The sequence below is a fragment of the Balaenoptera physalus genome (assembly GCF_965194825.1).
Source record: "Balaenoptera physalus genome assembly, chromosome: 10".
In the NCBI taxonomy this organism is placed as follows: domain Eukaryota; kingdom Metazoa; phylum Chordata; class Mammalia; order Artiodactyla; family Balaenopteridae; genus Balaenoptera; species Balaenoptera physalus.
The window spans coordinates 43,077,519-43,103,969 of NC_138889.1; the positions used below are offsets into that span (position 1 = coordinate 43,077,519).

The 26,451-nt window shown below is 38.9% G+C and overlaps 2 protein-coding genes across 3 annotated transcripts in view; one reads left to right on the plus strand and one right to left on the minus strand.

Annotated features, from left to right (window-relative positions):
- VSTM5 (V-set and transmembrane domain containing 5) overlaps window positions 1-26,451 on the plus strand; it is a 154,279-nt gene that overhangs the window by 43,093 nt on the left and 84,735 nt on the right. The gene's annotated exons all lie outside the window — the stretch shown is intronic.
- Window positions 809-26,428, minus strand: MED17 (mediator complex subunit 17). Of its 2 annotated transcripts, XM_082409937.1 has the most exons (13): window positions 23,905-26,428; window positions 20,279-22,681; window positions 17,704-17,870; window positions 16,741-16,960; window positions 14,780-14,916; window positions 14,605-14,689; window positions 14,106-14,258; window positions 12,225-12,355; window positions 11,178-11,362; window positions 7,810-7,947; window positions 4,500-4,617; window positions 2,884-3,043; window positions 809-1,340 (listed from the first exon to the last, which is right to left on the minus strand). In XM_082409937.1, exons 2-13 carry the CDS (start codon window positions 20,526-20,528, stop codon window positions 1,129-1,131), a joined length of 1,956 nt encoding a protein of 651 aa, XP_082266063.1. In that variant the 5' UTR covers window positions 20,529-22,681; window positions 23,905-26,428; the 3' UTR covers window positions 809-1,128. The 2 variants fall into 2 exon arrangements, with proteins under 2 accessions (XP_082266063.1, XP_082266064.1); XM_082409938.1 differs by lacking the exon at window positions 23,905-26,428 and having other exon boundaries at window positions 20,279-23,173.

The window sequence follows — 26,451 nt, forward strand, 5'->3', positions numbered from 1 at the left end:
TGCTAGGGGCAGGGCCAGGCAGGAGCAGGTGCCTAGTGTGGCAAGGCAAATGAGGTCTTTCAAGTGGGAAAACAGACCAAGGAGGGATCTGAGGAAACACTAAAGATGCAGTCTGCCTTCCAGGCCTTCAGCTGGAACTCTCCAGGGAATTTCTCAAAGTAGTAGACCGAGGCATGCATAACAAAGACAATCAGAGGAAGAGGTACTTTATCCACTAATACAAGAGCTCGCTTTAATAGCTCTGGTATGGAGTGGAGAACAGGCTCCTTTGGCTGGAGAGTACTTTGTTGCACTTCAGGGAAAGGATCTGCTTCTCTCAACTGGAGGGACTTTCTGTAAGAAAGCTGAGTCTTAAGAGTGTTTAAATATTCTTAAGCAATAACAAACAAACAGTGGAATGAGACAAGTCAATTAAAGACAATTCACTGAGGTTGAGTTCAGAGTGTTTGGAATTTTTAACCATATGCTTTATTTGATGTCAACATCAAAGGAATATTTTTTTTTTTAAAGAAATTCACGTTCTTTTATTTATTTATTTATGACTGTGTTGAGTCTTCGTTTCTGTGTGACGGCTTTCTCTAGTTGCGGCAAGTGGGGACCACTCTTCATCGCGGTGCGCGGGCCTCTCACCATCGCGGCCTCTCTTGTTGCGGAGCACAGGCTCCAGACGCGCAGGCTCAGTAATTGTGGCTCACGGGCCCAGTTGCTCCGTGGCATGTGGGATCTTCCCAGACCAGGGCTCGAACCCGTGTCCCCTGCATTGGCAGGCAGATTCTCAACCACTGCGTCACCAGGGAAGCCCCAAAGGAATATTTTAAAAAGCAAATTCAAATCCATAAGTTAGTAACAGTTCAAGTTAACTGCATTAAAAAAAAAAGTATTTACATCTCTCCATACTTGTATACCCTATAACTGTACATAAACTTCTGTATTTCAAAGCAGTTGTCACTTATAAAGTGAAAGTTTTCAAAATGCTAGGTAAACATTTGCTAATTATGACTTTTGAAAACAATACTCCTTTGGAAGATTCCTCTTCCTTGTGCTTATTATAGTTGATCTGCAAACATTTCTCAAAGTTTCTGGAAACTTCTCTGGAAAAAAATATCTGGAAACTGGCCTGGAAGAAAATCATAGTAGACAAGGGCTAAGTGCAGACATAAGCAGCTCCATTTTGTAAACAAAGTTCCGGCCTTCCATTTTATTCCACTGAACTTCTCTGAAGGGTCCACGAAGATGATTCCATTTGCTATCTTGTAAAACATCACTTTTTGGAAGGTCTTTACACTGGTTACGGGGAAATTGAACCATAATCTTGCTGCCACTTTCAGGGCCATTACGAACTGTGGAACAAAACCAAAAATTCAATATGCTCATTTTCCAAGCTAGAGACAATAAAGATCACACAACTTCATTTTCCATGAGTATAAAAACCTTGTTTGTCTATCAACTTGAAAGTTCTCATTTAAAAGTGCTTTTCAGGTTCAATATGCTAAAATAAAATTTACTAATTTATAGATACTAGGCTGGTATAAATATTCATGAATTACCATTTGTATTATAAAAATGTGGCAAGATGAATGTTGGTTTAGGAAAGTCATATGTCCTATACATTTTCAGAACATATTATTTTTTTCTAAAATACTTGACAACCCAATCATTCAATGACTTGGTTAATATATACCTACTATGTGATAAACTCAAATGTTCAAAATCAGAACTGGAAAGGATGGAGGAAAGATCATTCCAAATATGAACTTTAGGTTTTAATGAGGCTTTATAACCCAGGAAAGAAGAAAAGAAATTATCAATAAGGGCCTAGCAATGATCAAGCCTGCAGATTCACAAGCTCTGATCCTGTGCGGAAGAATTTCTAATTATCCACTCTTTCAAATATTTAGAGCAGGTATTAGAAAAGATCCCACTAAAACCATATATAATTTTCAACTAGACAGTATGTATACATGCCTATCAAAGTGCCCCACTCATAGTAGGTGCTTCATAAAACACCTCTCTGTTCCATCCCTTGACCATCTTTAGGATCAAATATTATTCTTGCATATTTGCAGCAGTATACATATTTTATCTATCTATCTATCTATCTATCTATCTATCTATCTATCTATCTATCTATCGACCTATTTTTGGCCATGTGGCTTGTGGGATCTTAGTTCCCTGACCACGGATTGAACCTGGGTCCATGGCAGTGAAAGCACCGAGTCCTAACCACTGGACTGCCAGGGAACTCCCCAGCAGTATATATATATATATATATATATATATATTTTAAAAATATTTATTTATTTATTTATGGCTGTGTTGGGTCTTCATTTCTGTGCGAGGGCTTTCTCCAGTTGCAGCAAGCGGAGGCCACTCTTCATCGCGGTGCGCGGGCCTCTCACTATCGCGGCCTCTCTTGTTGCGGAGCACGGGCTCCAGACGCGCAGGCTCAGTAATTGTGGCTCACGGGCCTAGTTGCTCCGCGGCATGTGGGATCCTCCCAGACCAGGGCTCGAACCCGTGTCCCCTGCATTGGCAGGCAGATTCCTAACCACTGCGCCACCAGGGAAGCCCAGCAGTATATTTTTAAAATGCATTTATCCATTAAAAGTTTTGAACTGCAGGAGCAACAATGCTGATGGCATTTTTCAGATCATCTCTTAGGAAAATGTGTTGCCAAGCAAGACATTTTTTATAACTACTAGAAAGAGAAGTAATAACCTGTTGCTCTGAATAACAGCTATGATGAGATAAATGCTCAGTATAATTACTGCATGAACTCACCTACTGCAGAGATAAATTACTGTTAAGTATAGTACCTATTAAAGCTAAATGTTAAGGCCAAACTCCCAAAGGTCTCTTCACATTCAGAGAAGCAGAAAGTACCTGAAATAGCATAGTCACCATTCGGGGAGGCCACTGTTATGGCAGAGGCATTGCCAATGCTCTCTATGGGCCCAAGTCCCACGTGATTACTGAAGCTCAGGACCTGCCAGCCCATAACCTTGGCTAGCTGCTGAACTGCATGCACCTGATGCTGTGACATCTGTGAATGAAAAAGGAAACTTCATTGACAATCAGCATGGGTATTTACTTTGCAGTGACTTGACATCGTGACTGTAAAATAAACTTCTGTTGGGGTTTTCAGTGCCTAGCACAGGAACCCTATCTTATGTTTGAGGAATCCTCCTCTGTGTGACCACTGAGGGAAGCGAACAGCACCCCACCTTCTACTGCAGAAGCTAAAACAGCCTGATACTCGCTTTCCTGTCCACTGGCAGCTGGAAGACAGGCATACAACCTGAGCTTGGCCAAGTGGAACCTCCCACCTGGATCACTGATTACGAAGCAACATCTAAGTAGTATAGCAGGGTGTGTAGCTGAATATCTTCCATTAACCCCCTCAAGTCCACTCTCCACCCTACTCTGTCCTGGGAGGCTGATGGTTACACTACCAGCTTTTATAACTAGGTCCTTAGTAAACCGACACTCCTGAAATTATCCTGAATGTGCCACTTACTTCCGGTTAAGACCCGACTGATACACGGGGCAATTCAGAGTGCGCTCTGTCCCAGCGATGAAGGCAGTAGTGCTGGGATGGCAACAGTAGTGGCATTGCCCTGGCTGTGGTTCTATCTAGCTTCCTTTGACTCTGATCCATTCGCAAGTCTTATTCTCTAGACTTCTCATCAATTCTGGAAGCTATCCAATAGGCTTTCAATATGTTTCTGCGTGTATGCCTAAGCCGACCAAAGCCATTTTAGGTGCAATCAACCAAGAGCTGCCATACCTCACGAATGCATTTTATTTCCTTGGTACCACATAAGCAAGTCAGTATAAAAGATTACTGCTTCTAGGATGGAGAGTGTCAGTATTTTCAAAAAATTTTATGTGAAACATAAATACGTGTTTTATGTGAAAGATTCATTAGCATTTCAAAACCTACCCCTTCTCCCATAACTCATATTTCAATGGATCATCACAACTCCAAGAAGAAGGTAGGAAAAATACTGTTCTTACTTTACAGACGAAGAGAGAAAGGTCCAGAAATTTGTCCAGTGTCACAAAGAAGGTTTGTGACAGCACTCTCCATACTGTCCCTTAATAAGAGGAACTGTCTCTTAGGGCTCAAGAGGAAGGCATTCCATTTATCATAATGGAGAATGGACACTATAGCTTTGTATCTGATCTCCCTTTCTCTGGTTTTCTTGGGTTAGTAATTCTAAACTTTCATGTGGTCCTGGAGGGGTTGTATATCTTGGCTAACGTGAGAAATGAAAAAAGTCTTGATAGTCTCAGAACTGGTCCTGCATCTTAAATACAAACTAAGAGTAGAAACAAATCTAGGAGAGTTTGTCAACACTTTCAATTAGCCCGTAGGTTGTAAAATGTGCACTAGAAATTAGGTGGCAGGGAAAAATGGCTTTTTAAAAATAATTTTACTTCTTACCCACTTTGTTCTTTCAATAATTATGAGTGGACCTGTAGTGTGCAACTGTTACCTGAGACAGAAGGAAATCCTGCAGCTCCTGCTCCTGATGAGACAGAGTAATTACTCTTCCATCTCTGTGTACGACTCGGATCTGCTCAACTCCAATATTCAACTGCAGCTGAATGGACCTTTATAGACACATATACTAAAAATCAGAAACGTTGAAAATTACCTTATACAACGCCAAAAACCTTAACATCAAAGAAAAAGAATGTAACAGACAGTTTTGATAACCTACACCAACACCCACGGGGGAGAGTTTTCTTAGGTTCAGCGGAAACCATCAGACTCTCTCTGAACTACTGTAGGCCACTGAGCAGCAGTCTACTCAGAAGGATACAGCGGGGGAAGCGCGGCTTGCCAGCAGGCCAACAGCACTTGCTCCTCTTCCGCGGCAGGCCTTTCAGCTGTCAACACTGCAGCAATACACCTTTGCTGCAATGAAATGAGATCCGCATTGAGAATATGTGGGACAGGCCCTGACTTAACAACCTGGTTCCTCACAGGAGCCACGCACCCTTAACAGCTCCACAGGCATGGTTTCCAGGGTGCCCACCAGAGACACTGCCCACTGTTAGAAGTCACGCCATCCCGGGAAATCCAAAGCCGTCCCCATCAGGGATTTATAATTTCTCCCAGTCCAGAACCATTTTACCAATTTGGGATCATTTTTGCCATAAGCAGTGTTGCCTAGTGACAAACATGGCATCTTTCCTTATCAAGTTACTAGGAGACTAGAGCGAGAGTTAACCAAAGGTCAAATTCTCATACAGAAAGGAATGGGGTTTGTTAACTTCACCCTCCTGAAATAATCAGCAAACAAGTCAAAATACGTACGCTCTATTAACTAGGCTTAGGTCAAACAAAGAAACTCATAAAATAGCCAATGAATATATACGCAGATCACAAAACTCTTCCAAACTAATTTATAAATTTTTAGCATATGACGTGTACATGAAACACAACTCTCCAAATCAAATAATCTAGATGAACAAATGTGGAAAAAAATAGCATTATATCTTTCCACATCTGATAGTACCTCTTTTTTCCTAACTTTGTTTTACAGCAAATATTTAAGAATAAAGCATTTTGGCAACTATCTATATAAAATTGTAATTTTGATGAAGTTTACATATTTCTTTCCAAGAAAAAACACAAAATTCAGAAGGCTTAAAGGAAAAGACTTCTAAATCTAACGAAATTTTTAAATTCTCCTTTTTTAAACAAAGGTGTGAGGGAAGAGGAATTTGTAACCACTTTGAAAAGCAAATTGGTAACATTAATCAAAATTTTAAATGTCCTTATCTTCTGACACAGCAGTTACACTTGGAGGAGTTTGTACACATGTAAGCGTATCTATAGGATAAATTATTTTGCTGGCGTCCAACTAAAATATTCAACAATAGAAAGTTGGGGAGTTCTAAGAAAGAGAATTACTTTCCATTTTAAATAGCATAAGATGACCCCACCAGCTATAGAAGATGGGGAAAAGGGCATTCTACACTTCCTTCTACTTCCTCTCCTGTCCTGATTCTGTCAAGGCTACATTATCACAAACCTTTCTTCAGAGAAGTTTAGAACATTTACACTGGATTCTATAACCATATTCCCACAGTTGTTTGGTCTTAGTTCTAGATGTAAATAATTCAATGCTGATCAATTTTTTCTTTTCCTCTCCTTTGTGCTCACTCTCTAAGTTTTTATTATGGAAAATTTTAGGCACACACAAAAGTAAAGTATAGTATAATGAAAGCCGATGACCCCGTCACCTAGCCTTAACAGTTAAAAACGTACACTAACTTTGTTTCATATATTCAACACTTCCTCTCCCACCACACCCCCGAGCCACCCCAATTATTTCATTATTTCTTTAGGTAGAGGGGGAAGAAAGCCATGATCCACTCCACCAACCTTTTCCGAGAAGTTTCAAGACTGATTTCCTTTGCACTGTATACTCTTTTACCTTCTATATTTGATCTTTCAATCATGTTCGTCTACTATTTTTCATTTTTAAAAAACAGTGAATTAAAACATCCCTATTAAAATACAGTGTTATTATTATATTATATATTATTATATTCCCCTACTCCTGAGGGTGGTGATTTCGTTTCCAGTTGTGTTTTGCTCACTGAGAGACCACTGTGGCCAGTTACGTCTGCCTGAAATAAAGCAACTAAAGCTTGAAAAATAAAACATACAGACCCTGATAAACATACTCACTCTCTCAGACTGACCTGGAGGAGGGGACTCAGCTCCATCTTTCTAGTTGTTAATTTTCAAAGAGGCTAAAGTGGAAGCCCAAAATGTCTTTCATGGCCACCAGCTAACTATATTAACGTGTTCCTCCCCGCTGCCCACAGTTTTACTGCGATATAATTGACAATGTCATTGTATCTGTTTAAGGTGTACAACATAATGGCTTGATATTTGTACATATGGCAAAATGATCACCACCAAAAGTTTTTTTAGCATCCATCACCTCACATAGTTACCCATTTTCTTTTTCTTGTGATTAGAACTTTTAAGATTACTCTTTTATCAACTTTCAAATATACAATAGAGTATTATTAACTATAGGTTCCATGCTGTACATTACTTCCCCAGAATTTATTTACCTTATAACTGGAATTTTGTACCTTTTGACCACCTTCACCAACTCCCCACCACTGCAACCACCAATCTACTATCTGTATATTAACTTGTGATTTATGAATATAAATCAAGTAGACTGCTCCTCCAGGAATGCTGGGGACAGAAGTCATTAAGGGCATAATCATGAACTGGATTAGACACAGGGGTTTAGGCACACTATGGAAAGGACAGGCTCTAATATAAACAGCCCTCCTCACCTCAAATACCCCAGACTGGCCACAGCCTCTAGGCAAGAAGTGAAGCGGATCGGAGTCTGAGGAAGCGTGGCAGCTTTCCGCTCAGTGCTGGGGTTCCTTCTTTACCACAGCTCAAATATGTGACATTTACCTAATAGAGACCATTTTAGACATTGATTTTTGGTTTGTTTTTTTTGGTTTGTTTGTTTTTTTTCTGTATATTTTGGCCGCACCACGCGGCATTGGGATCTTAGTTCCCCAACCAGGGATAGAATCAATGCCCCCTGCAATGGAAGTGCGGACTCTTAACCACTGGACTGCTAGGGAAGTCCTTACCTTTCATTCTTAAAAACACTCTACAGCTGACATAATTTACTGGAATGTTATGCCACCCTAGCAAATAAAAACCAAAATCTTGATATAATCACTCAGCAAACATCAATACATAAAAAGCAACTTTAACATATTAAACAACTTCTTTTTGATACTTACTTGCATATTTGTTCATAGCCTTGTGATGTGATTAAGACTTTCACACTAGATTCATAAACATCATTAATATTTGACCAATGAGCCTGTATCTGAGGATCTTCAATGCGACTTGCTAAGCTGTCAATGGTTGCAGCAGTTCTTTTAAAGAAAATAAGTTAAAAATTTTATAAAGTTACCACATAAAATAATAAGATGATAAATCACTTATCAGTTTTACGGTTATTTGAAAACCAGATGACTACTTTTTGAAAATGCCATCATTTGAAAAGCAAAGATTTTAAAGAAAGGTCAGATGTAGCTCTGACGTGCTGGTTCTCAGTTTCACATCACGGCACAGTCTCATGCCACGCTGATTTCCTTTTAACTCCATTTGTTTTCTGCCACTCAGAAAATCTTACCAGAACACAAGTGAGAAGGATACTCCCAGGGTACTAACCTCAGCTCTGTAAAGAATATAAATTACTCATAAATATCAGTACTTGATCCCTGGTAACAAGTGACTTGGGACATACTCGCACCTGGAATTATAATTCCATTACTGTCATGGAATTATAATCATTTTCAAGAGAACCTAGAGAGACTTATTGCACAATTAAAACCTATACTCCAAGAAAGATAAATATGGTAAGCATAAATGAAAAATAAGACCCATCAAGTGATAAAAGATAAATATGGTAAGTATAAGTGAAAAATAAGATCCATCAGTGATAATTATGTACCAACTACTATAACACGTGCTTTCATGAATTATTTTAACCTTACTAACAATAGTAGACACTATTATTATTACCTCCATTTTTCAGAAGGAACAAAAGCAGTTTAGCAATGTTTAGTAACTTGCCCAAAGTTTGTAACTGTTTGGGGCACAAAACCTAGAAGTCTAACTCAAGAGCCAATAATCTTTCCTTTATATTTTATACACACTAATGAAAAGCCACTGCCTAGAACCAAAGCATAAATTATGTAAGTTAACCAAATTACTGAGATCCTCAGTTTCTAAAATTTGATTCTAGCACTTGACTGGAAAGAGAAGGAAAAGCCAGGAGGAAATGCAAGAAATGAGAATAGCCACTGAGGACAAGGGGTTTTTACACCAACAGGCTTGGGCTTTGTTCTTTTATCCTGCTTCTGCTCTAGTACTGGTTTCTTTCAATCCATTTTTAACTTTACCTTCTTTTTCTGTGATTTGTTTCCCTGGCAGCGCTTCAAAAATTTTTACAGCAGATAAATACATATGTGAGAGTTTTGATCTCAGTATTATATCTATCAACAAACTGGGAATAAAAAAGTATCTAGCGGGCTTCCCTGGTGGCGCAGTGGTTGAGAATCTGCCTGCCAATACAGGAGACACGGGTTCGAGCCCTGGTCTGGGAAGATCCCACACGCCGCAGAGCAACTGGGCCCGTGAGCCACAATTACTGAGCCTGCGCGTCTGGAGCCTGTGCTCCGCAACAAGAGAGGCCGCAACAGTGAGAGGTCCGCGCACCGCGATGAAGAGTGGCCCCTGCTCGCCGCAACTAGAGAAAGCCCTGGCACAGAAACGAAGACCCAACACAGCCAAAAATAAATAAATAAATAAATTAAAAAAAAAAAAAAAAAAAGTATCTAGCAATTGAGAATTGTTAAAAGAAATCATGAATTAGTCACACAATGGGCTATTACATAGCTATTAAAATATCTCTGAAGGCAGGGTATAAAACTTTATGATACCAGATTAAAAAATAAAAAAGATACACATGCCCTGACACATATACTGTTGACCCATGAACAATGGGTTTGAAATGCACCTGTCCACTTATAAGAGAATTTTTTTCACTAAATAATTACTACAATAATGCACAATCTTTGGTTGGCTGAATCCACGAATGCAAAACCTGGGAAAAGGAGGAATTGCCTATTTGGTGGCCGACCGCAAGTTATACTTGGACTTTTAACTGTACAGAGAGGGTGGCACCCCTAACCCCCGCGTTGCTCAAGGCTCAAATGTATGTAAAAATATATGAACATGTTAATTGTATGGAATTATACAGATGGGTTGATACATCTGGAATATTATTTCTATAGCTAAGGGGAGAAAAGGGAATATTTTTAAAACTTTGCTGCTTCCAAGATTATAACTACTATTCAGAAATTTATAAGTGTTCTAAAGATAACTTTTTCCATGCCCTTCATTTATTTCAGGGAATATTTAACTTTATGGTTAATCAGAAATTTGCAAGATTAACAATATACTCAAATTAATAGCTTTTATACTTGAAATGTACAAATGGAAAGTAACAACAATAATCTAACATATAATATTCTTACTGCTTATAAGGAACTTCTGTATACATTATTCAATTTGATCCTAAGACCAGACTCCTATACCCCCAGTTGACAGAGAAATAGAGGGCCACAGATATTAACTAACTTGCCCAAAGTTACTTAGCAAGTCACTGAGCCCTGGCTTAAACGCATCTTTTGCCCTAAACTCCTTACCCCTTTCACTGTATCATGCTGTTGTCTCTAACACGTCTTCCTAATTCATTTTACTAAAAGTTTCCATTCTGAGACCAAAGACTAATATGCTAATAAAACCATGACTGTATTAACAGGAAAAAACCAAAAATCAACAATAAAATGCCATTCACAGAAACAGTGTGCCCACACCTGTTGAGCACCACCAAGGCGCAATCACGAATGAAGTAAAAACAGACCTCTTCACTAAGTGCCAATAATAAAATAGAAGAGCACCCTTTAGCATTTGGAAGTGACACATTCATTTAGGTCCAATCATGCAAGTTTTTTTGGTAAATGATGTGTATGGAAGAAAGAAAATGAGCTTTGGGGTTACATAAACGTGGGCATAAATCCTGATTTTGCTAACCTTTCAGCTGTGTAACCTTCAGCATGTTGCACAACTTCTCTAAACCCCAATCTTCTCATCAGCAGAAATGGGTTAACATGATCTGCCCCAGAGCTAAGGATTAAATAAGTCAACATATAGGAAAGTGCCTTCCAAAGTCCTAAAATGTGTGACAACCAAAAAATAGGGAAAGCTTCAAAAAAGGTTTAAATCCGTTCAGGAAGAGCATCCCATGGACGGGTTACTGAAGATAGTTTGGTGTCCCACGGCAGGTTCCTAGTCAGTTGTCTTTGGAAACATTAGTGCCAGCGTCAGAAGCAATATATTAAGTTACATGGGCAATGGCGCTAAGTCTTCCCCAAACTTGACAGAACCATCTACGACCATAAACTCTTCTACCATAGCCACCTCCATCTCCCCGGAAAAAAAATTAAAGCATGCCAAAAATAATGTAACTAATAAAGATAACTAACAAAGGAAAAAGGACTGCAGTTTCAAAGAATAATAGTAACTCTGTCCTTACCTACTCCTCAGAAATATATGCTTTGCTTGTTTAATTATTTTTTCCAGGAGCCCTTCACTTGACTGTATTGAATTAATTTCATTTTTATCAAAAGCTTGAGGACCCGAAAGTCTCATTCTCTTGTGGCCGAAAGGTGCACTTGCTGGATGCGGCATCATGATGGAACTCAAGGTCTGTTTATGAAACTGTAACAAGAACAGCCGTTTTAAACAGCCAATACCCACATATTAACTACACAATATTCGATCAAAACATGGCTCACATTTTGGAATCATGAAAGCAATGGATCTGAACCACATATAAAGGCAGTCTTGGCACACAGATAGATGTTAACATCTACTAGGCCACATTTAATGTGAATTTGTAAAGAGAAGGGTCCCTCTCAAGCTGCTGTTTTTATTTTAAAAGTTTTAAAGTAGAAAAACAAATATTCTTTAATAAGTCCCATTGACAGAAAACATAAAATCAATAGATAATTATTCCACCATACCCTAGATTAGAGGTTCCCAAACCTGGCTACAACAGACCCATCTGAGGAACATAAAAAAATACTGATTCTTGCACCACCACAAATGACTGAACCAGATTTTGGGGTGAGGCAGAGAAGGCTGGAATATGTACTTCTATTAAAAGATTTTCAGGGGAGTCTTTTGAAATTAGCCTAAACTGTGAACCAGCACTCTGGAAACATAGTTCTAGATGACGTGTAAGTAGAATACATCCTGAAATAACTCAAGTAATCCTTTTCACGGGCTCTGGCAAGATATTTTCCCTGATTACCCAATCAGAATACCCTCTAGCATGCATTTCCTACACCTCCCTATAAAACTTGTGGTGTATTTCTGCCACTAGAAGCTATGCTTGGGGATAGAGACTGTATTCTGATTATCTCTGTATTCCCTGAGCCCATAGCAAGGATCTTTCACAGCACAGCTAGTGAATGTCTTCGCTATATGAATAATGAGGACTCAGCAGAGGGGAGTGTGTGTAAATTCACTGCTGTGGATACTCTTACCACAATGCAAGGAAAAACATTTACTTCATTACCTCTCTAATCAGTAGATGCAAATTATGCTCTAGGACATAAAGATGGTCCTCTGGACTTTGCTTCTCAGTAGCAGATTTCTGGGATTTCTTATCATTTGAAGAATGGCACAAAGAAATAGATAACTGCAAGCCTATTTATAAAAATAAGTAGGACAGATATAAATAACCTATAATATGGACAGGCACAAACTGTTTTCATAAAGTATAATCACAGCCCATTCTCAAAAGATACATTCTGAACTTTAAGAGGAGGCTTTCGTGATCAACACTTTTACACCAAAATGACTACTTATGAATATAATAAACTACCATATATTTTAACAATTCAAGTTCTGTTCACCTACAGTGTGGCTGCTGACCTTGAGCTGTGGCTAAAGACAGGTGAACAGAAACTATATGTTAATTTATTTCTTCCAGATTTTAAATTAAAAACGAAACAAAACACAGAGTTAACATCTGGTCTTACTGACTAGAAGACAGATATCGTTCCCTGTTCCCATGAGAATCAGTATGAAATTTTTCACTCATAAAACCTATTCCCTTGACAAGATCTAAGAAGATGCTCAGAATTTATGTAAAAAACGAGTGCAGCTAATTACAAATTGATCTCTAGGTAAGTCTAACTGCTTTTGAATAATATTTTAAATTCAATCTCCACAAATTTAGGAATATTATGGATATTTAATTATGCATTTTCTAAACAGAAACACTAATTGGAAAACATACATGCACCCCAATGTTCACAGCAGCATTATTTACCATTGTCGAGATATGGAAGCAAAGTAAGTGTCCATCAACAGATGAATGGATAAAGAAAATGTGGTGTATATATATACAATGGAATACTACTTAGCCATAAAAAAAAAAGAATGAAATTTTGTCCTCTGCAACATGGGTGGACTTTGAGAGTATTATGTTAAGTGAAATTAGTCACAGAAAGACAAATACTGTATATCACTTATATATGGAATCTAAAAAATAAAACAAACTGTGAATATAACGAAAAATAAACAGACACGCAGATATAGAGAACCTAGTGGTTACTAGTGGGGAGAAGGAGGCAGGAGGGGCAATGTAGGGACAGGGGATTAAGAGGTACAAACCACTATGTATAAAATAAATACGTTACAAGGGTATATTGTACAACACAGGGAATACAGCCAATATTTTATAATAACTATCAATGGAATATAACCTTTAAAAATTGTGAATCACTATGTTGTACACCTGAAACTTATATAATATTATACATTAACTATACCTCAATAAAAAAATTAAAAAATAGGGACTTCCCTGGTGGCAAAGACTCCACGCTCCCAATGCCAGGGGCCTGGGTTCGATCCCTGGTCAGGGAACTAGATCCCACACGCATTCTGCAACTAAGAGTTCGCATGCCACAAATAAGGAGCTGGCAAACCGCAACTAAGGAGCCCGCCAGCCGCAACTATGACCCAGTGCAACCAACCAAATAAAAAAATAAATTAATTAAATATTTTAAAAATAAATAATTAAAATTAAAAAATAAAAAAAACTAAGCATTTTCTAATTGACATCTCATTTAGACAATAAGACAGGATCCCTGAGAAATCTTCCACAAATGGTGCTGGCATAGACACTTCAAAGCAACTGTTACTGAATAACAGCCTTGCTAGGGCAAACTTTAACATATATTGTTTAGAGCCCAGGAGTGACACTCCTGAGGACACAGAGTAGTCAGCAGTGTAGACTGTGTTGCGTACTTCGCTGGCTGTCATTACGGACCGCACACTACCTCTTTGCTCTTACTGTTCCTTCAGCACACCCAAAGAGCTACCCGCTTTGTCCTGTTCCCCACACCACAAAGTCCTAATTATAAATCTCAAAAGGGTAGGCTGCACGTACTTGGAAAGGGCTGAGAGATAATCTGGTTTTTCACCACAATGTGAGGGATCTGTGATTTAATTTGAACAGCTTCCCGAGAGAGCTGTGCAAAAATTTCTTTACATAAGAGAACATTTTGTGCTGCTTCTAATTTCGTCTGCCAATGTGGGGAACCTGAAAGACAGGGGACATACGTATATATTAATTACCTAATAATATTAGGTATTAACTAGCTTAAATGATGATCTGGATACATATGACAAAAGTTTAGAAAACAGTGCATTATGGCATGTAAAACATTTTACTTCTCTTACACAGAGAAAACTGGTAAATAAGTTCAATCTTTAAAAAAAGATTGTATAGCTATTCACTAATGGTTAATTAACAAATTATAAATACTTACATTTCCAATTGCTCTTATTCCTAAGTACCTATTTTTCCTATCTATGTTTATCTTCAGTTCATTTGTAAATATAAGCTTAGATAAGACCAGAAGTTAGAGGACAGAACATAACTATACCTGGTTTGGATTTAGGCAAAGGTCGTTTGAAGAGGTTAACTGTGCCAAGATCACCTATGTCTGGAGCCTGTTTTTGAATCGAAACCTATGTGACAATAATAACACGAAAAAATGTTAGCAAATTAGCTTCTGGGCTATTAATAAGAAATTACTTGAAAAATACTTTGACAAATACCTTGATATATGCAGAGCCCTCTAAATCACTAGGAATCTGGACATCAAGGGGACAGTAATCTTCAGGTATTTTCTTGTCTAGATCAATATCTGTATTCTTTATTACTTCAAATGTACCATGATGGGGAAACAGAGATCCTAAAGGCGTATTAAAAATAGGAAAATCAAAACCAACTAACATGTTAATTTAACACAAATTATTAAGTGTATAATAATATTTCACGTACACATCACTGAAGCATAAATTAAGTTCCTATGAAAAACGTGTGTTTTGGGGGAAGGGAGAGGTGTGGTAAACAAAAGGAAGCAGGAGAAAAGAGTTATTTACCTTAAAAAAATAACATGCCTTAGTCTAATGGTATCATAATAATATGAACTCTACAGGCCATCCAAACTGTTTTACTCAAATGGAGTTTTGACAAAATGAATATAATTCTAGAAAATACCTCCATAAATTTAAACTTTGGAGATTAAAAACTTCTGGAGCTGTCTCTGTAATAAGGTTGCAATTAAAGGGTTCTGAATTCAGTAAGAGAAGGACAAAAGGAGAGTGTATATACCACCTTTTTTTCAACAAATTCCTAGACTTTCATGTGATGTCTTTTTATGTAGTGCATAAGTTTGTGATAGTTGTTTTGGGCTGCTGAATTACCGGAGGAGTGGGTAGATAAATGTAACTGCTGTTTTATAACAAGGGAAGATGTTCAAGATTTTCTTGCAATTAAAAACAGAATGTAATCAAATCCTTTTATAACACAGGTGACTATCCCATAGAGAGAAGTTAGGTAAAGTTCTTGCACATAATTATTTGTTGGGAAGAGCTTACAATGTCCAGAGCCAGAAAGCACTGCTTCTACCGACTACCTATTAAAATGTAAAAATGTCTTTGTCATCTCGAATTCATCTTTGTGACAGAACTTTACCTTCAGAATTCAAGATTTCCCAATTCACATCAACGCTAAGGCATGTAGGTCCTCCAGTACTTAACTACCTCAATTTACCTTCCTTTAATTTTGGGATAATGATGGCTTGCTCTGACAAATGAATCCTTTTAAAATATCACTCTACTATTGTTACCCTACTGATCACAGCCAGGGCTCCTTGCTTTTTTATCCCTTGACATTCAAAGTTTTTACCCCATTGAGCTGTGACTCATAAACTTTTACTGTGTCCTCTGAATATACTTCAGCAGCTTAAAGACAGTACCATAATTACCTCGAAAAACCTGCTATTATATATCGTAGCTCAACAACAAAGAATTTATACCAAAAGATGTGAATTCAAGATACTAAACTCTGATATACTTCAACAAAGTATATTCCTTAAGTTAGTGCTGCAACCTTGGCTGAATGGAAAAAGGAAGGCGAAGTGTTTTCACCACTGTTTCTCTTCACCCAGGATATGAAAACAGCTTAGCAGACTTTAGGGAGAAAAATAGAATAAGGAAGAATAGAGAAGTTTCTTTTCTCCATTTATGCCCAGTTTTTGAGGGTTACTGGTAAGCCTGTGATTGAGGACGCTAACCCTACCTCCTTATTTCTGACTAAAATGTCAGTTATGGTTCAGGGTGTATGAGCACATAAACCCTATCTCTGAACTTTCAATTCAGTGTATCTAAAATGTTTTCAAATTGAATATAAACTATTTATACATATATTTACATAGATTGTGATAAGGGTAATTTTAGCTTTTTCAGGCTTATGGGCACAGAAATTAAAACTTCAAAATGCAACATGTAACTGAGAAATAATATTATTACAGAAGAATATGTGGGAGTTCCCTGGCAGTCCAGTGGTTAGGACTCGGCACTTTCACTGCCAAGGGCCCAGGTTCAGTCCCTGATCCGGGAACTAAGATCCCGCAAGCCATGCGGTGCGGCACCCCCTTCCCACCCAAAAAGGTAACATTGCAACCTATCATTTATAGTTTTTGAAAAACTATATTTTAAACAATAATCTATACCTGCACTTCTGTAGCTCAGATCTCCAAGAATTTTATCTCCAACTTTTCTAAGTTTCCAGTGTTGCCTGAGTCTCAAAAGCTCAGAGTTGAAGTCTCTTTGTAGCTTATTTTCTTGGTTTTCAGTGACTGATTTAGTCAGTCTTTCTGCCCCTTTCAGTAGGATCTGTGCTGCTCCGGCAAGTGACTTCTTTTTAGATATCAACTGCAACGTCTGAGGATTCTATCAAAAACAATCCAAAAGTGTAGCTCTGTATTATTTTTTAAATGATTTTAAAATGATACACTTTTCTCAACAATAAAGTACCTACTCAAGGGAAAATTTAAAAATTAAAGAAAAGCACGGAGAAGGGCGAAAAGCACATATAATAATGTTTGTTTTTTTTTTAAAAATAACCGTAACCTATTTCTTTGGTCAACTCAAATAAAGATTTGTGTTAAACCAAATCACCACAGTGGACTATAAATCAGAACTTAACACTGCATCAGCCTGGCCCAGCCTAGGTTAGGTTCCACTCTCTGTACTGCCATTCCTCTCCTATGTATGCCACTCTCCCCCACACCCACACGTACACCCTTTCAAGGCACTCAGTATACTTCAGATCAAAGTCCATAACTGGAAGACTGATGAGAAATCAAAATCTATGTATTATATACACATATATAAATATCCACAATCACTACCAATTCATGTAGACATACTTCCAAAAAGCCAAGTTTAATAAAAGTTTTCTGGCTGCTGCATAAGAGTCAAAATAATAAAGTTTCATAAAAATGTCACAATTTTTTGATCATATTACAGAACCGAATTTTGAGTTTTTGGAGAACTCAAGAGAGTTAATCTTCGAATCTTCATCTGGACTTAATTTTGCATTTAAGGAAAAGGAAACAATGGGCACACAGCCTAAAAGATGGTCCTGGGACTTAAGAAAACGGCACTATTATTCAATCAAATCCCACAAATACCTGTTTTGGAGGAAGTGCATCCTGAGAGACGGGATCAAGAGTCATAAATTTTTTATCCCTAACAACACTGAGAACATCATAGAGGACACACATCTCTGTCAGGGCACCTCTCAAATTGTTCCTCACTGAATCCCAAGGCCAAAGGGAAGGCTGAAATTTCACCAACCCTAAAAAGAGAAAGAAAAAAAAAGAAATACACAGGTATTAGTTATAGAAAGCTCATTTAGAGGTTTAAAAGTACTAAAAGAAGAAATAATGAATTCTATTTTAAATTGTTCCCTCTTTTATCCCATTCTCTCCACCCTTTCTTGAATCTCGGTTAACGTTTAAGTTAGTATTCCTACAATGTCAAAACAAGTATGATATCTAATTTCCTAAGTTAACTCTAACATTACAACATGATAGGCTTTCAAACAACTTTTAAAATTTATGCAAGCCTTCTTAATAACCTTTTTTTCTTCCAGCTTTCAAAACCTCAACAAGTCATTGTGGAGAATTTCCAATACACAGAAAAGTACAAAAATAAAAATGACCTATAATGGCAGCATTCAGATAGTAAACACTATTAACACATCTTCCAACCTCTTAATCACTTTTAAAAATTAAATTTCATGAATACAGGCTCATTGTACAGAGTTCAAACAACAGAGTTATAGAGTAAAAAGTGAAGGTTTCCCTTTATTCCCCACCCTTAATTCTCTCCCCTCCTGACAGGCAGTCACCATTCACAGTTGGGGCACACCCGTCCAAATGTTCTTCTATGCATTTACATACATATACTCCCAGTTTTCTATTGCTTGCTTCTCCCCGCCACCCCACCAAGTTAATATGTCCTAGAGACAGTTCCAGATCTACTTCATTCTTTCAACACTGTATGATATTCTGGAACACAGATGTACAGTAAGTCTACTCATTTCTGTTTAATGGACATGGAGATCGGTTGCAACAACGCTAGCAGTGGTAAACATCTTGAACACACATCTGTGTATACGTCAACTTTTTCTGTAGGTTAAATCATTAGCCATGATATTAGTGGTTCAAAAGAGATACACACTGGCAGTTCCCTGGTGGCCTAATGGTTCGGATTCCGGCTTTCACTACCGTGGCCCGGGTTCAATCACTGGTCAGGGAACTGAGATCCCACAAGCCGCGAGGCGTGGTCAAAAACAAACAAAAACAAGCAAACAAACAAAAGAGATGAACATTTAAAGATTTTGATACATACTGAACTGCCGAACTGTTACCCAAAAAGGCTCTAAAAATTCACATTTCCAACACGAGATATTAACACTCTTTTTAAACTGCTACTAATCTTATGCATGAAATAGTATCTTAATGATATTTTCATTTGCTTCTCCCTACTAGTGAGATCTTCAGATCTCCTCTGTGAGCAAACTGTTTATATCTTTGGCCTATTTTTCCAATGAATTGTCTTTTTCTTTTCAGTTTCAAGGGACTCTTTGAACATAAGGGTATCAACCACTTGTGTGTCATATGCGTTGCATATACTTTTCCCAGTCTGTCATTTATCTTTTTACTTTATTTATGGCATATTTTTCCATTATTATTTTAAATTTTTATGTAATTAATATACCTATTATTATACCTATCTTTTCCTTTATAACATCTGTGTTTCCTATCTTGCTTAAGAAGATCTCTCCTAATCCCGAAGTTATATGATTATAACTTCTTTCCAATATTTTGTTTTATCCTCTTCACTTGCATTTCAATCCTTGCGGAAATATTTCTGTGTGAGGTCTGAGGTAGTATTTACCTTTTATTCCCAAACGGATCCCTAATTGTCCTAACACGACTGGCTTGAAATGCCATCTTTAAATTCCCATTTACACAGGGTTTCTTCACATAACTAAATCAAGAACTGTTAATGTTTTTTTATTCTCGACAATAAGAATACAAAAACCACACATACTTTTTCTATAATTCTCTCCTAACTAGTTTTATTTTCCTTATTATCCATTTACTATATAGCATCCAGAGTGATCTTTTGTAAACAAAATCATCTGTCTACTTAAAATTCTTCAAACTTTCAGCTGTCGTTCTAATAAAAACCAAGTGCTTATCCTGGCCTACTGGCTCTACATGATTTGGCCTCTGCCTACCTCTTAGATCTTATCACATACTCCAGTCAATACAAACCTCCTTTCAGTAGGTGTTAACTATAATCATCCACCTTGCACAGGGAAACAAAGTAACTAGTCCAAGGTCACATAGCTAATACGTGTCACAGCCGAGATGTGAACTACAGGGCTCTTAACCAGGGTGTGCCACACTACAGACGCTCTATTAAAAACGTAAACACTTCACCAGTGACAGTGTCCCTCAAGCGCTCCCACTCAAGGAAACCTGCAGAAGAATAAGGAGTGTTAAGAGTTAAGCAGTGCCCTAAACTGTCCAGGTGACGAAGAGCACAATTAATGTTTCGCGTACCTACGTTCAAAGTACTTCCACGCACAGCATCTCACCTGGCGCAGGAGAGGCAGAGTGACATTACCTGGGCGGGTACCAGGACCCCCAGACCCGCCCAGCAGACTCGAGCAACAGACACGGGCCTTACCTTCCTCGTCGTCCTGGTCCGCGCTGGACCCGGCGCCCGCCCAGTCCTGCGCGTCGCCATCTGCCCCCGCCGCCTCCTCCTCCTCGGAGCCCGAACCCTGGCTGAAGTCGATCCGCTGGGCCAGACGCGCCAGATTCTGTGACATGGACAGCGGCTGCAGGTACGTCTCAGTGCCATCCAGGCCCACCTCCTGGACCTGCTTCTCGCAGGCAGACTCAATGCTGATCCGCACAGCGCGCACCCCAGACATGCTGGCGGCGTCGGCAGGACCCCAGCGCCAGCCGAAAACCGAAGGAGGAAGTATGTGCGCCTCTGTGGGGAGCCGGGAACCCGGGAACCGCGGCGCCTTGGAGGAGCTTTTGGGAAACCAAACGCTGCTCTAGGGCCGGAAACAAAGGCGAGAGCGCTGAGACTTCCCCAGAATGCACTGCAGGCCCCTTCGCGCTCCCCCGCCTCCCCCCGCGTTGGAGTCTCGCGGAAGGAAACCGGCGGACGCGGGAACTCTGCACTTCCGGACGAGCGCTTCCGGTGAATCCCACTACGTCGTCAGGAGAAGCTTCCTGGTCTGTAAGAGGCGTGGCTGGCGGTGGGAGGGTGGGATCCGGGTGCAGAGAGCTTGGGGAGGCGGGTCCCTGGTGTCCACCTCCGTTTTAAGTGTTGCTTGTTGGAAAGTGATGGAGGATAGAAGGATGAAGACGACCGAAAAGAAGTAGGGGAAAGGAGATGAATGGGCCCCTGGATCCTAGCAATGAGAGGCCCTCTGAGAATGCTGAGATTTGAGGGCTTACACCTGGGGTAGAAACAACATGTCTGAAGAGTTAGAAAATAAGGGCGTAGTTTGAGGAAAACAATGAATTGTGCTTATCACTACTTAAAATTATACTGCATAATTAGTTTGTTATCTAAACTCCCGTTAGTGGTAAACTCCATGACGGTGACTATCTCTGACGTGTAACATGCGCATATTTCTTTCATGCCTGAGTTAAAATAATATTTATAAGATTAAGAAGAACTGATGTGGACGTGGGGGTGGTGGGATGAATTGGGAGATTGGGATTGACATATATACACTAATATGTATAAGATAGATAACTAATAAGAACCTGCTGTATAAAATTCAGAAAAAATATTAAAAAAAAAGAAGCACTGATGAGTCTTTGAGCCCCTGAGAAAGTATTTCATCAGTAGTAATTCCACAGGGGAAGAGGAATTCTTTTATGTTACAAAACTCTACTTAATTTAAGGAATTATGTATATCATTTATCATGAGCCTCTCCAAGTTTTGTGCTAAGGTATATTTAAGTTTTCCAACTCCTTTTCTAAGGTATTTAGGAAAATACGGTTGTCATGGTGTCAGTCTCTACCTAAACAATACATGTGGGGTGTTTGTTGGGGGGTGTGTGTGTGAATTTTCGAGGGAGGAAGCTCAACGTTGGCAAGCTCAACAGATTCTGCTGGACAGTCATGTTTGAGAACTACTGTACTTTTTATGCATAAGTTTGTAAAAGATTTTAATACCTTATTTCAAAATTTGATTAATATTTATCTTGGGCTCTATTTGTGCCAGTCACTGTGCTAAGTGTTTTAAACATATTTATCCTTTAATCTTTATAAGGTGCTCATACTTACACAGTTCGGCTGGGGCGTCTGCTGTCTCAGCTGGGCTTGACCTGAGGGTCAGCTGATCTAGGCTGGGCTCAGCTGGTTGGTTCTACTTCAAGTTATAGGTCTACAGGCCATTTAGAAGACTCTGTGCCATGTGTCTCTCATTCTTCTTGTACTAGCAGGCTGGTCAGGCTGTGTCCTTCTCATGGAGATAGTAGAGGTACAAGACGTAAGCCTTACCTGCATTACATGTCTAAAATCCACAAGTCCCATGGCCAAACCCAAAAGTCAAGGGTGGGAGAGGAGTTACACTCAGCTTTTTCCGTTGCAGAAACTGCAGAGTTACATAGAAAGGGGTGTGGATAATGGGAGGTGCAAGGCCAACCATCAGTCGCATATGGAAAATAATCCAGTTGCATTCCCTTATCTCACATCCTAAATAAAAATAAATTCCAAATGGAGTAAAGATCTAAGTGTAAAAAACAGTGAAGTCGTCTGCAGACTAAGATACACATAAGGTATATACCTACCTAAGTCCTGCGTAGAGGAAAGTGTTCTATAAAAAATATTTGTCAGATTTTGAGCGTTCATGGAGCTCAAATCTACGAAAGGGAAGAACTGAACCCCACACCATCTTTCAGGATTGAGGAGGCAGAGATCTGCCAGGCTCTGAATTAAAATCCCAGAAGTAACGCAGAGTAACAGACTCTAGGCAGAGGTGGCCTGAGTTTTATTTAAAATGCAACCGAGCCCCAACCCAGCTCCATCTCTGATTACAAGGAGCTAATCAGTCTCTCACTTCATCTGCCTAACAAAAGAAAGGTGGAAATCCTCACTGGTGAAAGATACCACCTAGCAGTAGTAAGGGGTAGGAAAGAGTGACTGATAAAACATAAGCAAAAACAAATAATAGGAACGTATTCATGAATGATCAAAACATTGGTGATGGAAGACAAGGACTTTAACAGATTAGTATGTTAAAAAAAAATAGAGGACTTCCCTGGTGGTCCAGTGGTTAAGACCCCGTGCTTCCAATGCAGGGGGCATGGGTTCAATCCCTAGTCAGGGAAGTTCTGCATGCTGCACGGCCAAAAAAAAACGGAAAATGGACAAAATGGATGAAAAGATGGGGAGTTTCAACAGAAAAATTTCAATCTATAAAAAAAATGATCAAATGTACATTCTAGACTAAAAACTAGCTGCAATTAATAACCCAAGGTTTACTAAGAGATTTGACACAGCACAAGAAAAGGATTAGTGAACTCAAAGATTGGACAATGGAAAAGTCCAAAACACAGAACGGAGTGTAAGATAATTTGGGATACACATTCAAAATTCTTACAGACATTAATAGGCTAATAAGGGAATACTGTGAATATCACCCCTTTTCCTGCTTCCTCTGGCCACAAATACCAGTTTTTCTAACTTTTAGTACCCTACACCCCAGACTGTAATGTAGTTCTTCACAGCTGGGGCCACCCTCCAGATGAAGCACCAAGAGAAAAGAGAGAGAAAAATGGGACCACAAGAAACCCATTTCCTGATTCCTCTGGAATCATTTTTCTCTTGGTGTTTTAGTTAACAGCTCCCCTGATACCACTGGTGCAGCAGTGCAGCTCTGACTGCACTGGGACTAGCCTCCTGGCAGAGCCAAGAGATAAAAAAGAAACAAGAAAAAAATGGAGACTTTCACACTGTGGCCTGCTGAGGCTCCCTTTCCTGGTTCTCGGGCCAAAAAGAACTGTCTCTTGGGAGTTTTTGCTGTCCATGCCCATTGCGTAGTTCTGTGACCCAGACTGCCTTGGATAAAAGAGGAAAGAAAAATCAGGAAACTCATCATCAGTATTATTCATTCTTCAAGTTTTGACTTCCCTCTTCAACCATTCAGTCAAAATGGTTTAATTTTCAACAGTGTTCTGGGAGTTGCTTTTTGTATTTTATCCAAAATTTTGTATTTTGGAATTGTGGAAGAAATAGCCTGTTGTGGGCTTATTCCATCTTGGCCAGTACCAGAAATTCACGTGTTCTTTAGTAAATTTGTTTTTGTGTTTGTGATATGAAGTGTCCTCTAATGTACAGTACCTTACAGGGTAATACTGATAGGACTTATCCTTTTTTATTTTAATTATTTGTTCGTATGTCAGTCAGTGTCCCCAGCTGACTGGGGCAGGCCTGGTACAGTGCTTGGCACATTGATGGTGTTCAGTAAATTGTCCTGGAATGAATGGTAGAACAAGCCACATGGAGGCATCACAGAGAACCTAAAAGGAAGCTGGGCTTTTAAAACCAAAAGCAAATGAGAGTCTGCTTTTAGTTTTTTAAATATTTATTTATTTATTTATTTGGCTGCGCCGGGTCTTAGTTGCAGCACACGGGATCTAGTTCCCTGACCAGGGATCAAACCTGGGCCCCCTGCATTGGGAGTGTGGAGTCTTAACCACTGGACCACCAAGGAAGTCCCCCTATCCCATATATTTTAAAATGAACTGGTGAGGTTCTATAAAAGTCCTACTGGGATTAGACTGACGTTGAATTGAATTTATAGATTTGAGAATTGATACTTCTATGAGATTGCATCTTCCTGGATGTAACTGTTTATTTTGATTTCTTTGAGTTTTCAACAGTTTTATAATTTTCTCCATAAAGGTTATATATAACTTTTGTTAAATAAAAATACTGCTGTGTACTTTTGGTAACACTGTAATTGGTATCCTTTTCAAATTTCCTTTTTTTTGGTTTTGGCCATGCCTCCGAGGCTTGCGGGATCGTAGTTCCCCAGTTAGGGATCTAATCCAGGTCCTTGGCCCTGAGAGCACAGAGTCCTAACCACTGGACCGCCAGGGAATTCCTGCCAAATTTACATTTTTAACCTATTTTTTGTTGATATGCAGAAATACAACTCATTATTGTATACTGATTTTACATTTAGCAACTTTTTTTTCCCCTTGTTGAAGTATAGTTACAATATTGTGTTAGTTTCAGGTGTACAGCAAAGTGATTCAGTTACATATATATTTTTTCTCAGATTATTTTCCATTATAGATTATTACAAGATATTGAATATAGTTCCCTGTGTTATACAGTAAATCCTTGTTTCTTATCTATTTTATGTATAGTAGTGTGTACCTGTTAATTCCACACTCCTAATTTATCTCTCCCCCACCCGCTTCCCCTTTGGTAACCGTAAGTTTGTTTTCTGTGTCTGTGAGCCTGTTTCTGTTTTGTATATAGATTCATTTGTATTATTTTTTAGATTCCACATTTAAGTGAAATCATACATTTGTCTTTGTCTGACTTCACTTAGTATGATATTCTCTAGGTCTATCCATGTTGCTGTAAATGGCAGTATTTCATTGTTTTTTTATGGCTGAGTAATATTTATATTTAGGAACCTCTTTGAACTCAGTCTGATAATTTAACTATAGAGTCTCTTGGGTTTTCCAAGAAGTCAGTCATGTTTTCTGCTGAAAAAATTATTTTTTCCTTCCTTTTCAGTTGTTATACCTATTCTTTGTCTTTTTTTCCTGGTTGAAACTCCAATAGTTAATGATATTGGGCATCCTTGTCACATTCCTAAAGTGAATATGGTATTAACATAATTTTGCAAATATCTAGCTAGCTAGCTAGCTAGCATTTTAAATATTGCTTCTCACAATATGCGCTAAATGTTAGCTTCATGGAGTTCAGGTGATCCTATTTTGTTTACAATGGCCTCTTTGCCATTTTTTGAAAATACCAAGTCCTCTTCTGCCTCTGAGCCTTTAAATCTGCTGGAAAGGATGTTTCTCCAAATAACTTCATGGCTCACTCGCTCAGTTTTTTCAGGCCTTTGTTCAAATGTCTCTTTATCAGAGGCTTTCTCCGATCTCTCTCTATAAAATGTGTCATATAGAGTCTGATTCCACGTTTGATGTTTGCTGACAGCTGTTAAGCCTTACCCCACTCCTTCCTCCCCTCCTGCCCCATGTTTGTGCAATAAAGCCTGGCTGCTTCTTGCTTTGCCACCTGTGGGAAATTCAAACTGCATGCAGAACCATCACCCTGGCCCTACCCCCTAACCACCATAAAACCCCCAAGCCAGTCTTCTCTCTCTGTTCTCTCAGGCCATTTTTGGACTTGCTTGGGAGCTGCCCTGCTTTCCCCAGAAAGCCTCATTATGGGAATAATAAAGTCTTTCATACACCCTTGGTATGTGTGTGACTTCATCAGTCTCAACATCTGAGCTGAATTTTGGGTGGGGAGCCCACCTTTTCTCAGTGTGGATGCCCACAACAAAATAACATCCTCCTTCACAGTCCATCTTCTGCTTTATTTTTCTTCATAGCACTGGTACCACCTGACATAATATGTATTTGCCTTCCCCTACTATATAAATGACTGAACGATAGATCCCAGCATCTAGTGAAGTATCTGTCATAATCATTCATTCAACAAATATTTGAGTGCCCACTTTGGCCAGGTTCTCTTAAAGGCAATAATGCTATAGTGGTGATCAAAGCCCTTGCCATGGAGCTTACATTCCAGAGGGCAGGGTAGGTGTTCATTCAGTATGTATTTGTTAAATGAAT

Excerpts from the sequence above, each read along its gene's own strand:
- MED17 (XM_082409937.1), bottom strand. The coding sequence starts at position 20,528 with ATGTCTGGGGTGCGCGCTGTGCGGATCAGCATTGAGTCTGCCTGCGAG. Across the intron at positions 12,356-14,105 it reads TATCTCTCAGCCCTTTCCAA|GCTTGCAGTTATCTATTTCT; the intron begins GTACGTGCAGCC and ends TTTTATAAATAG. Across the intron at positions 3,044-4,499 it reads AGGATTTCCTTCTGTCTCAG|ATGTCACAGCATCAGGTGCA; the intron begins GTAACAGTTGCA and ends TTTCATTCACAG.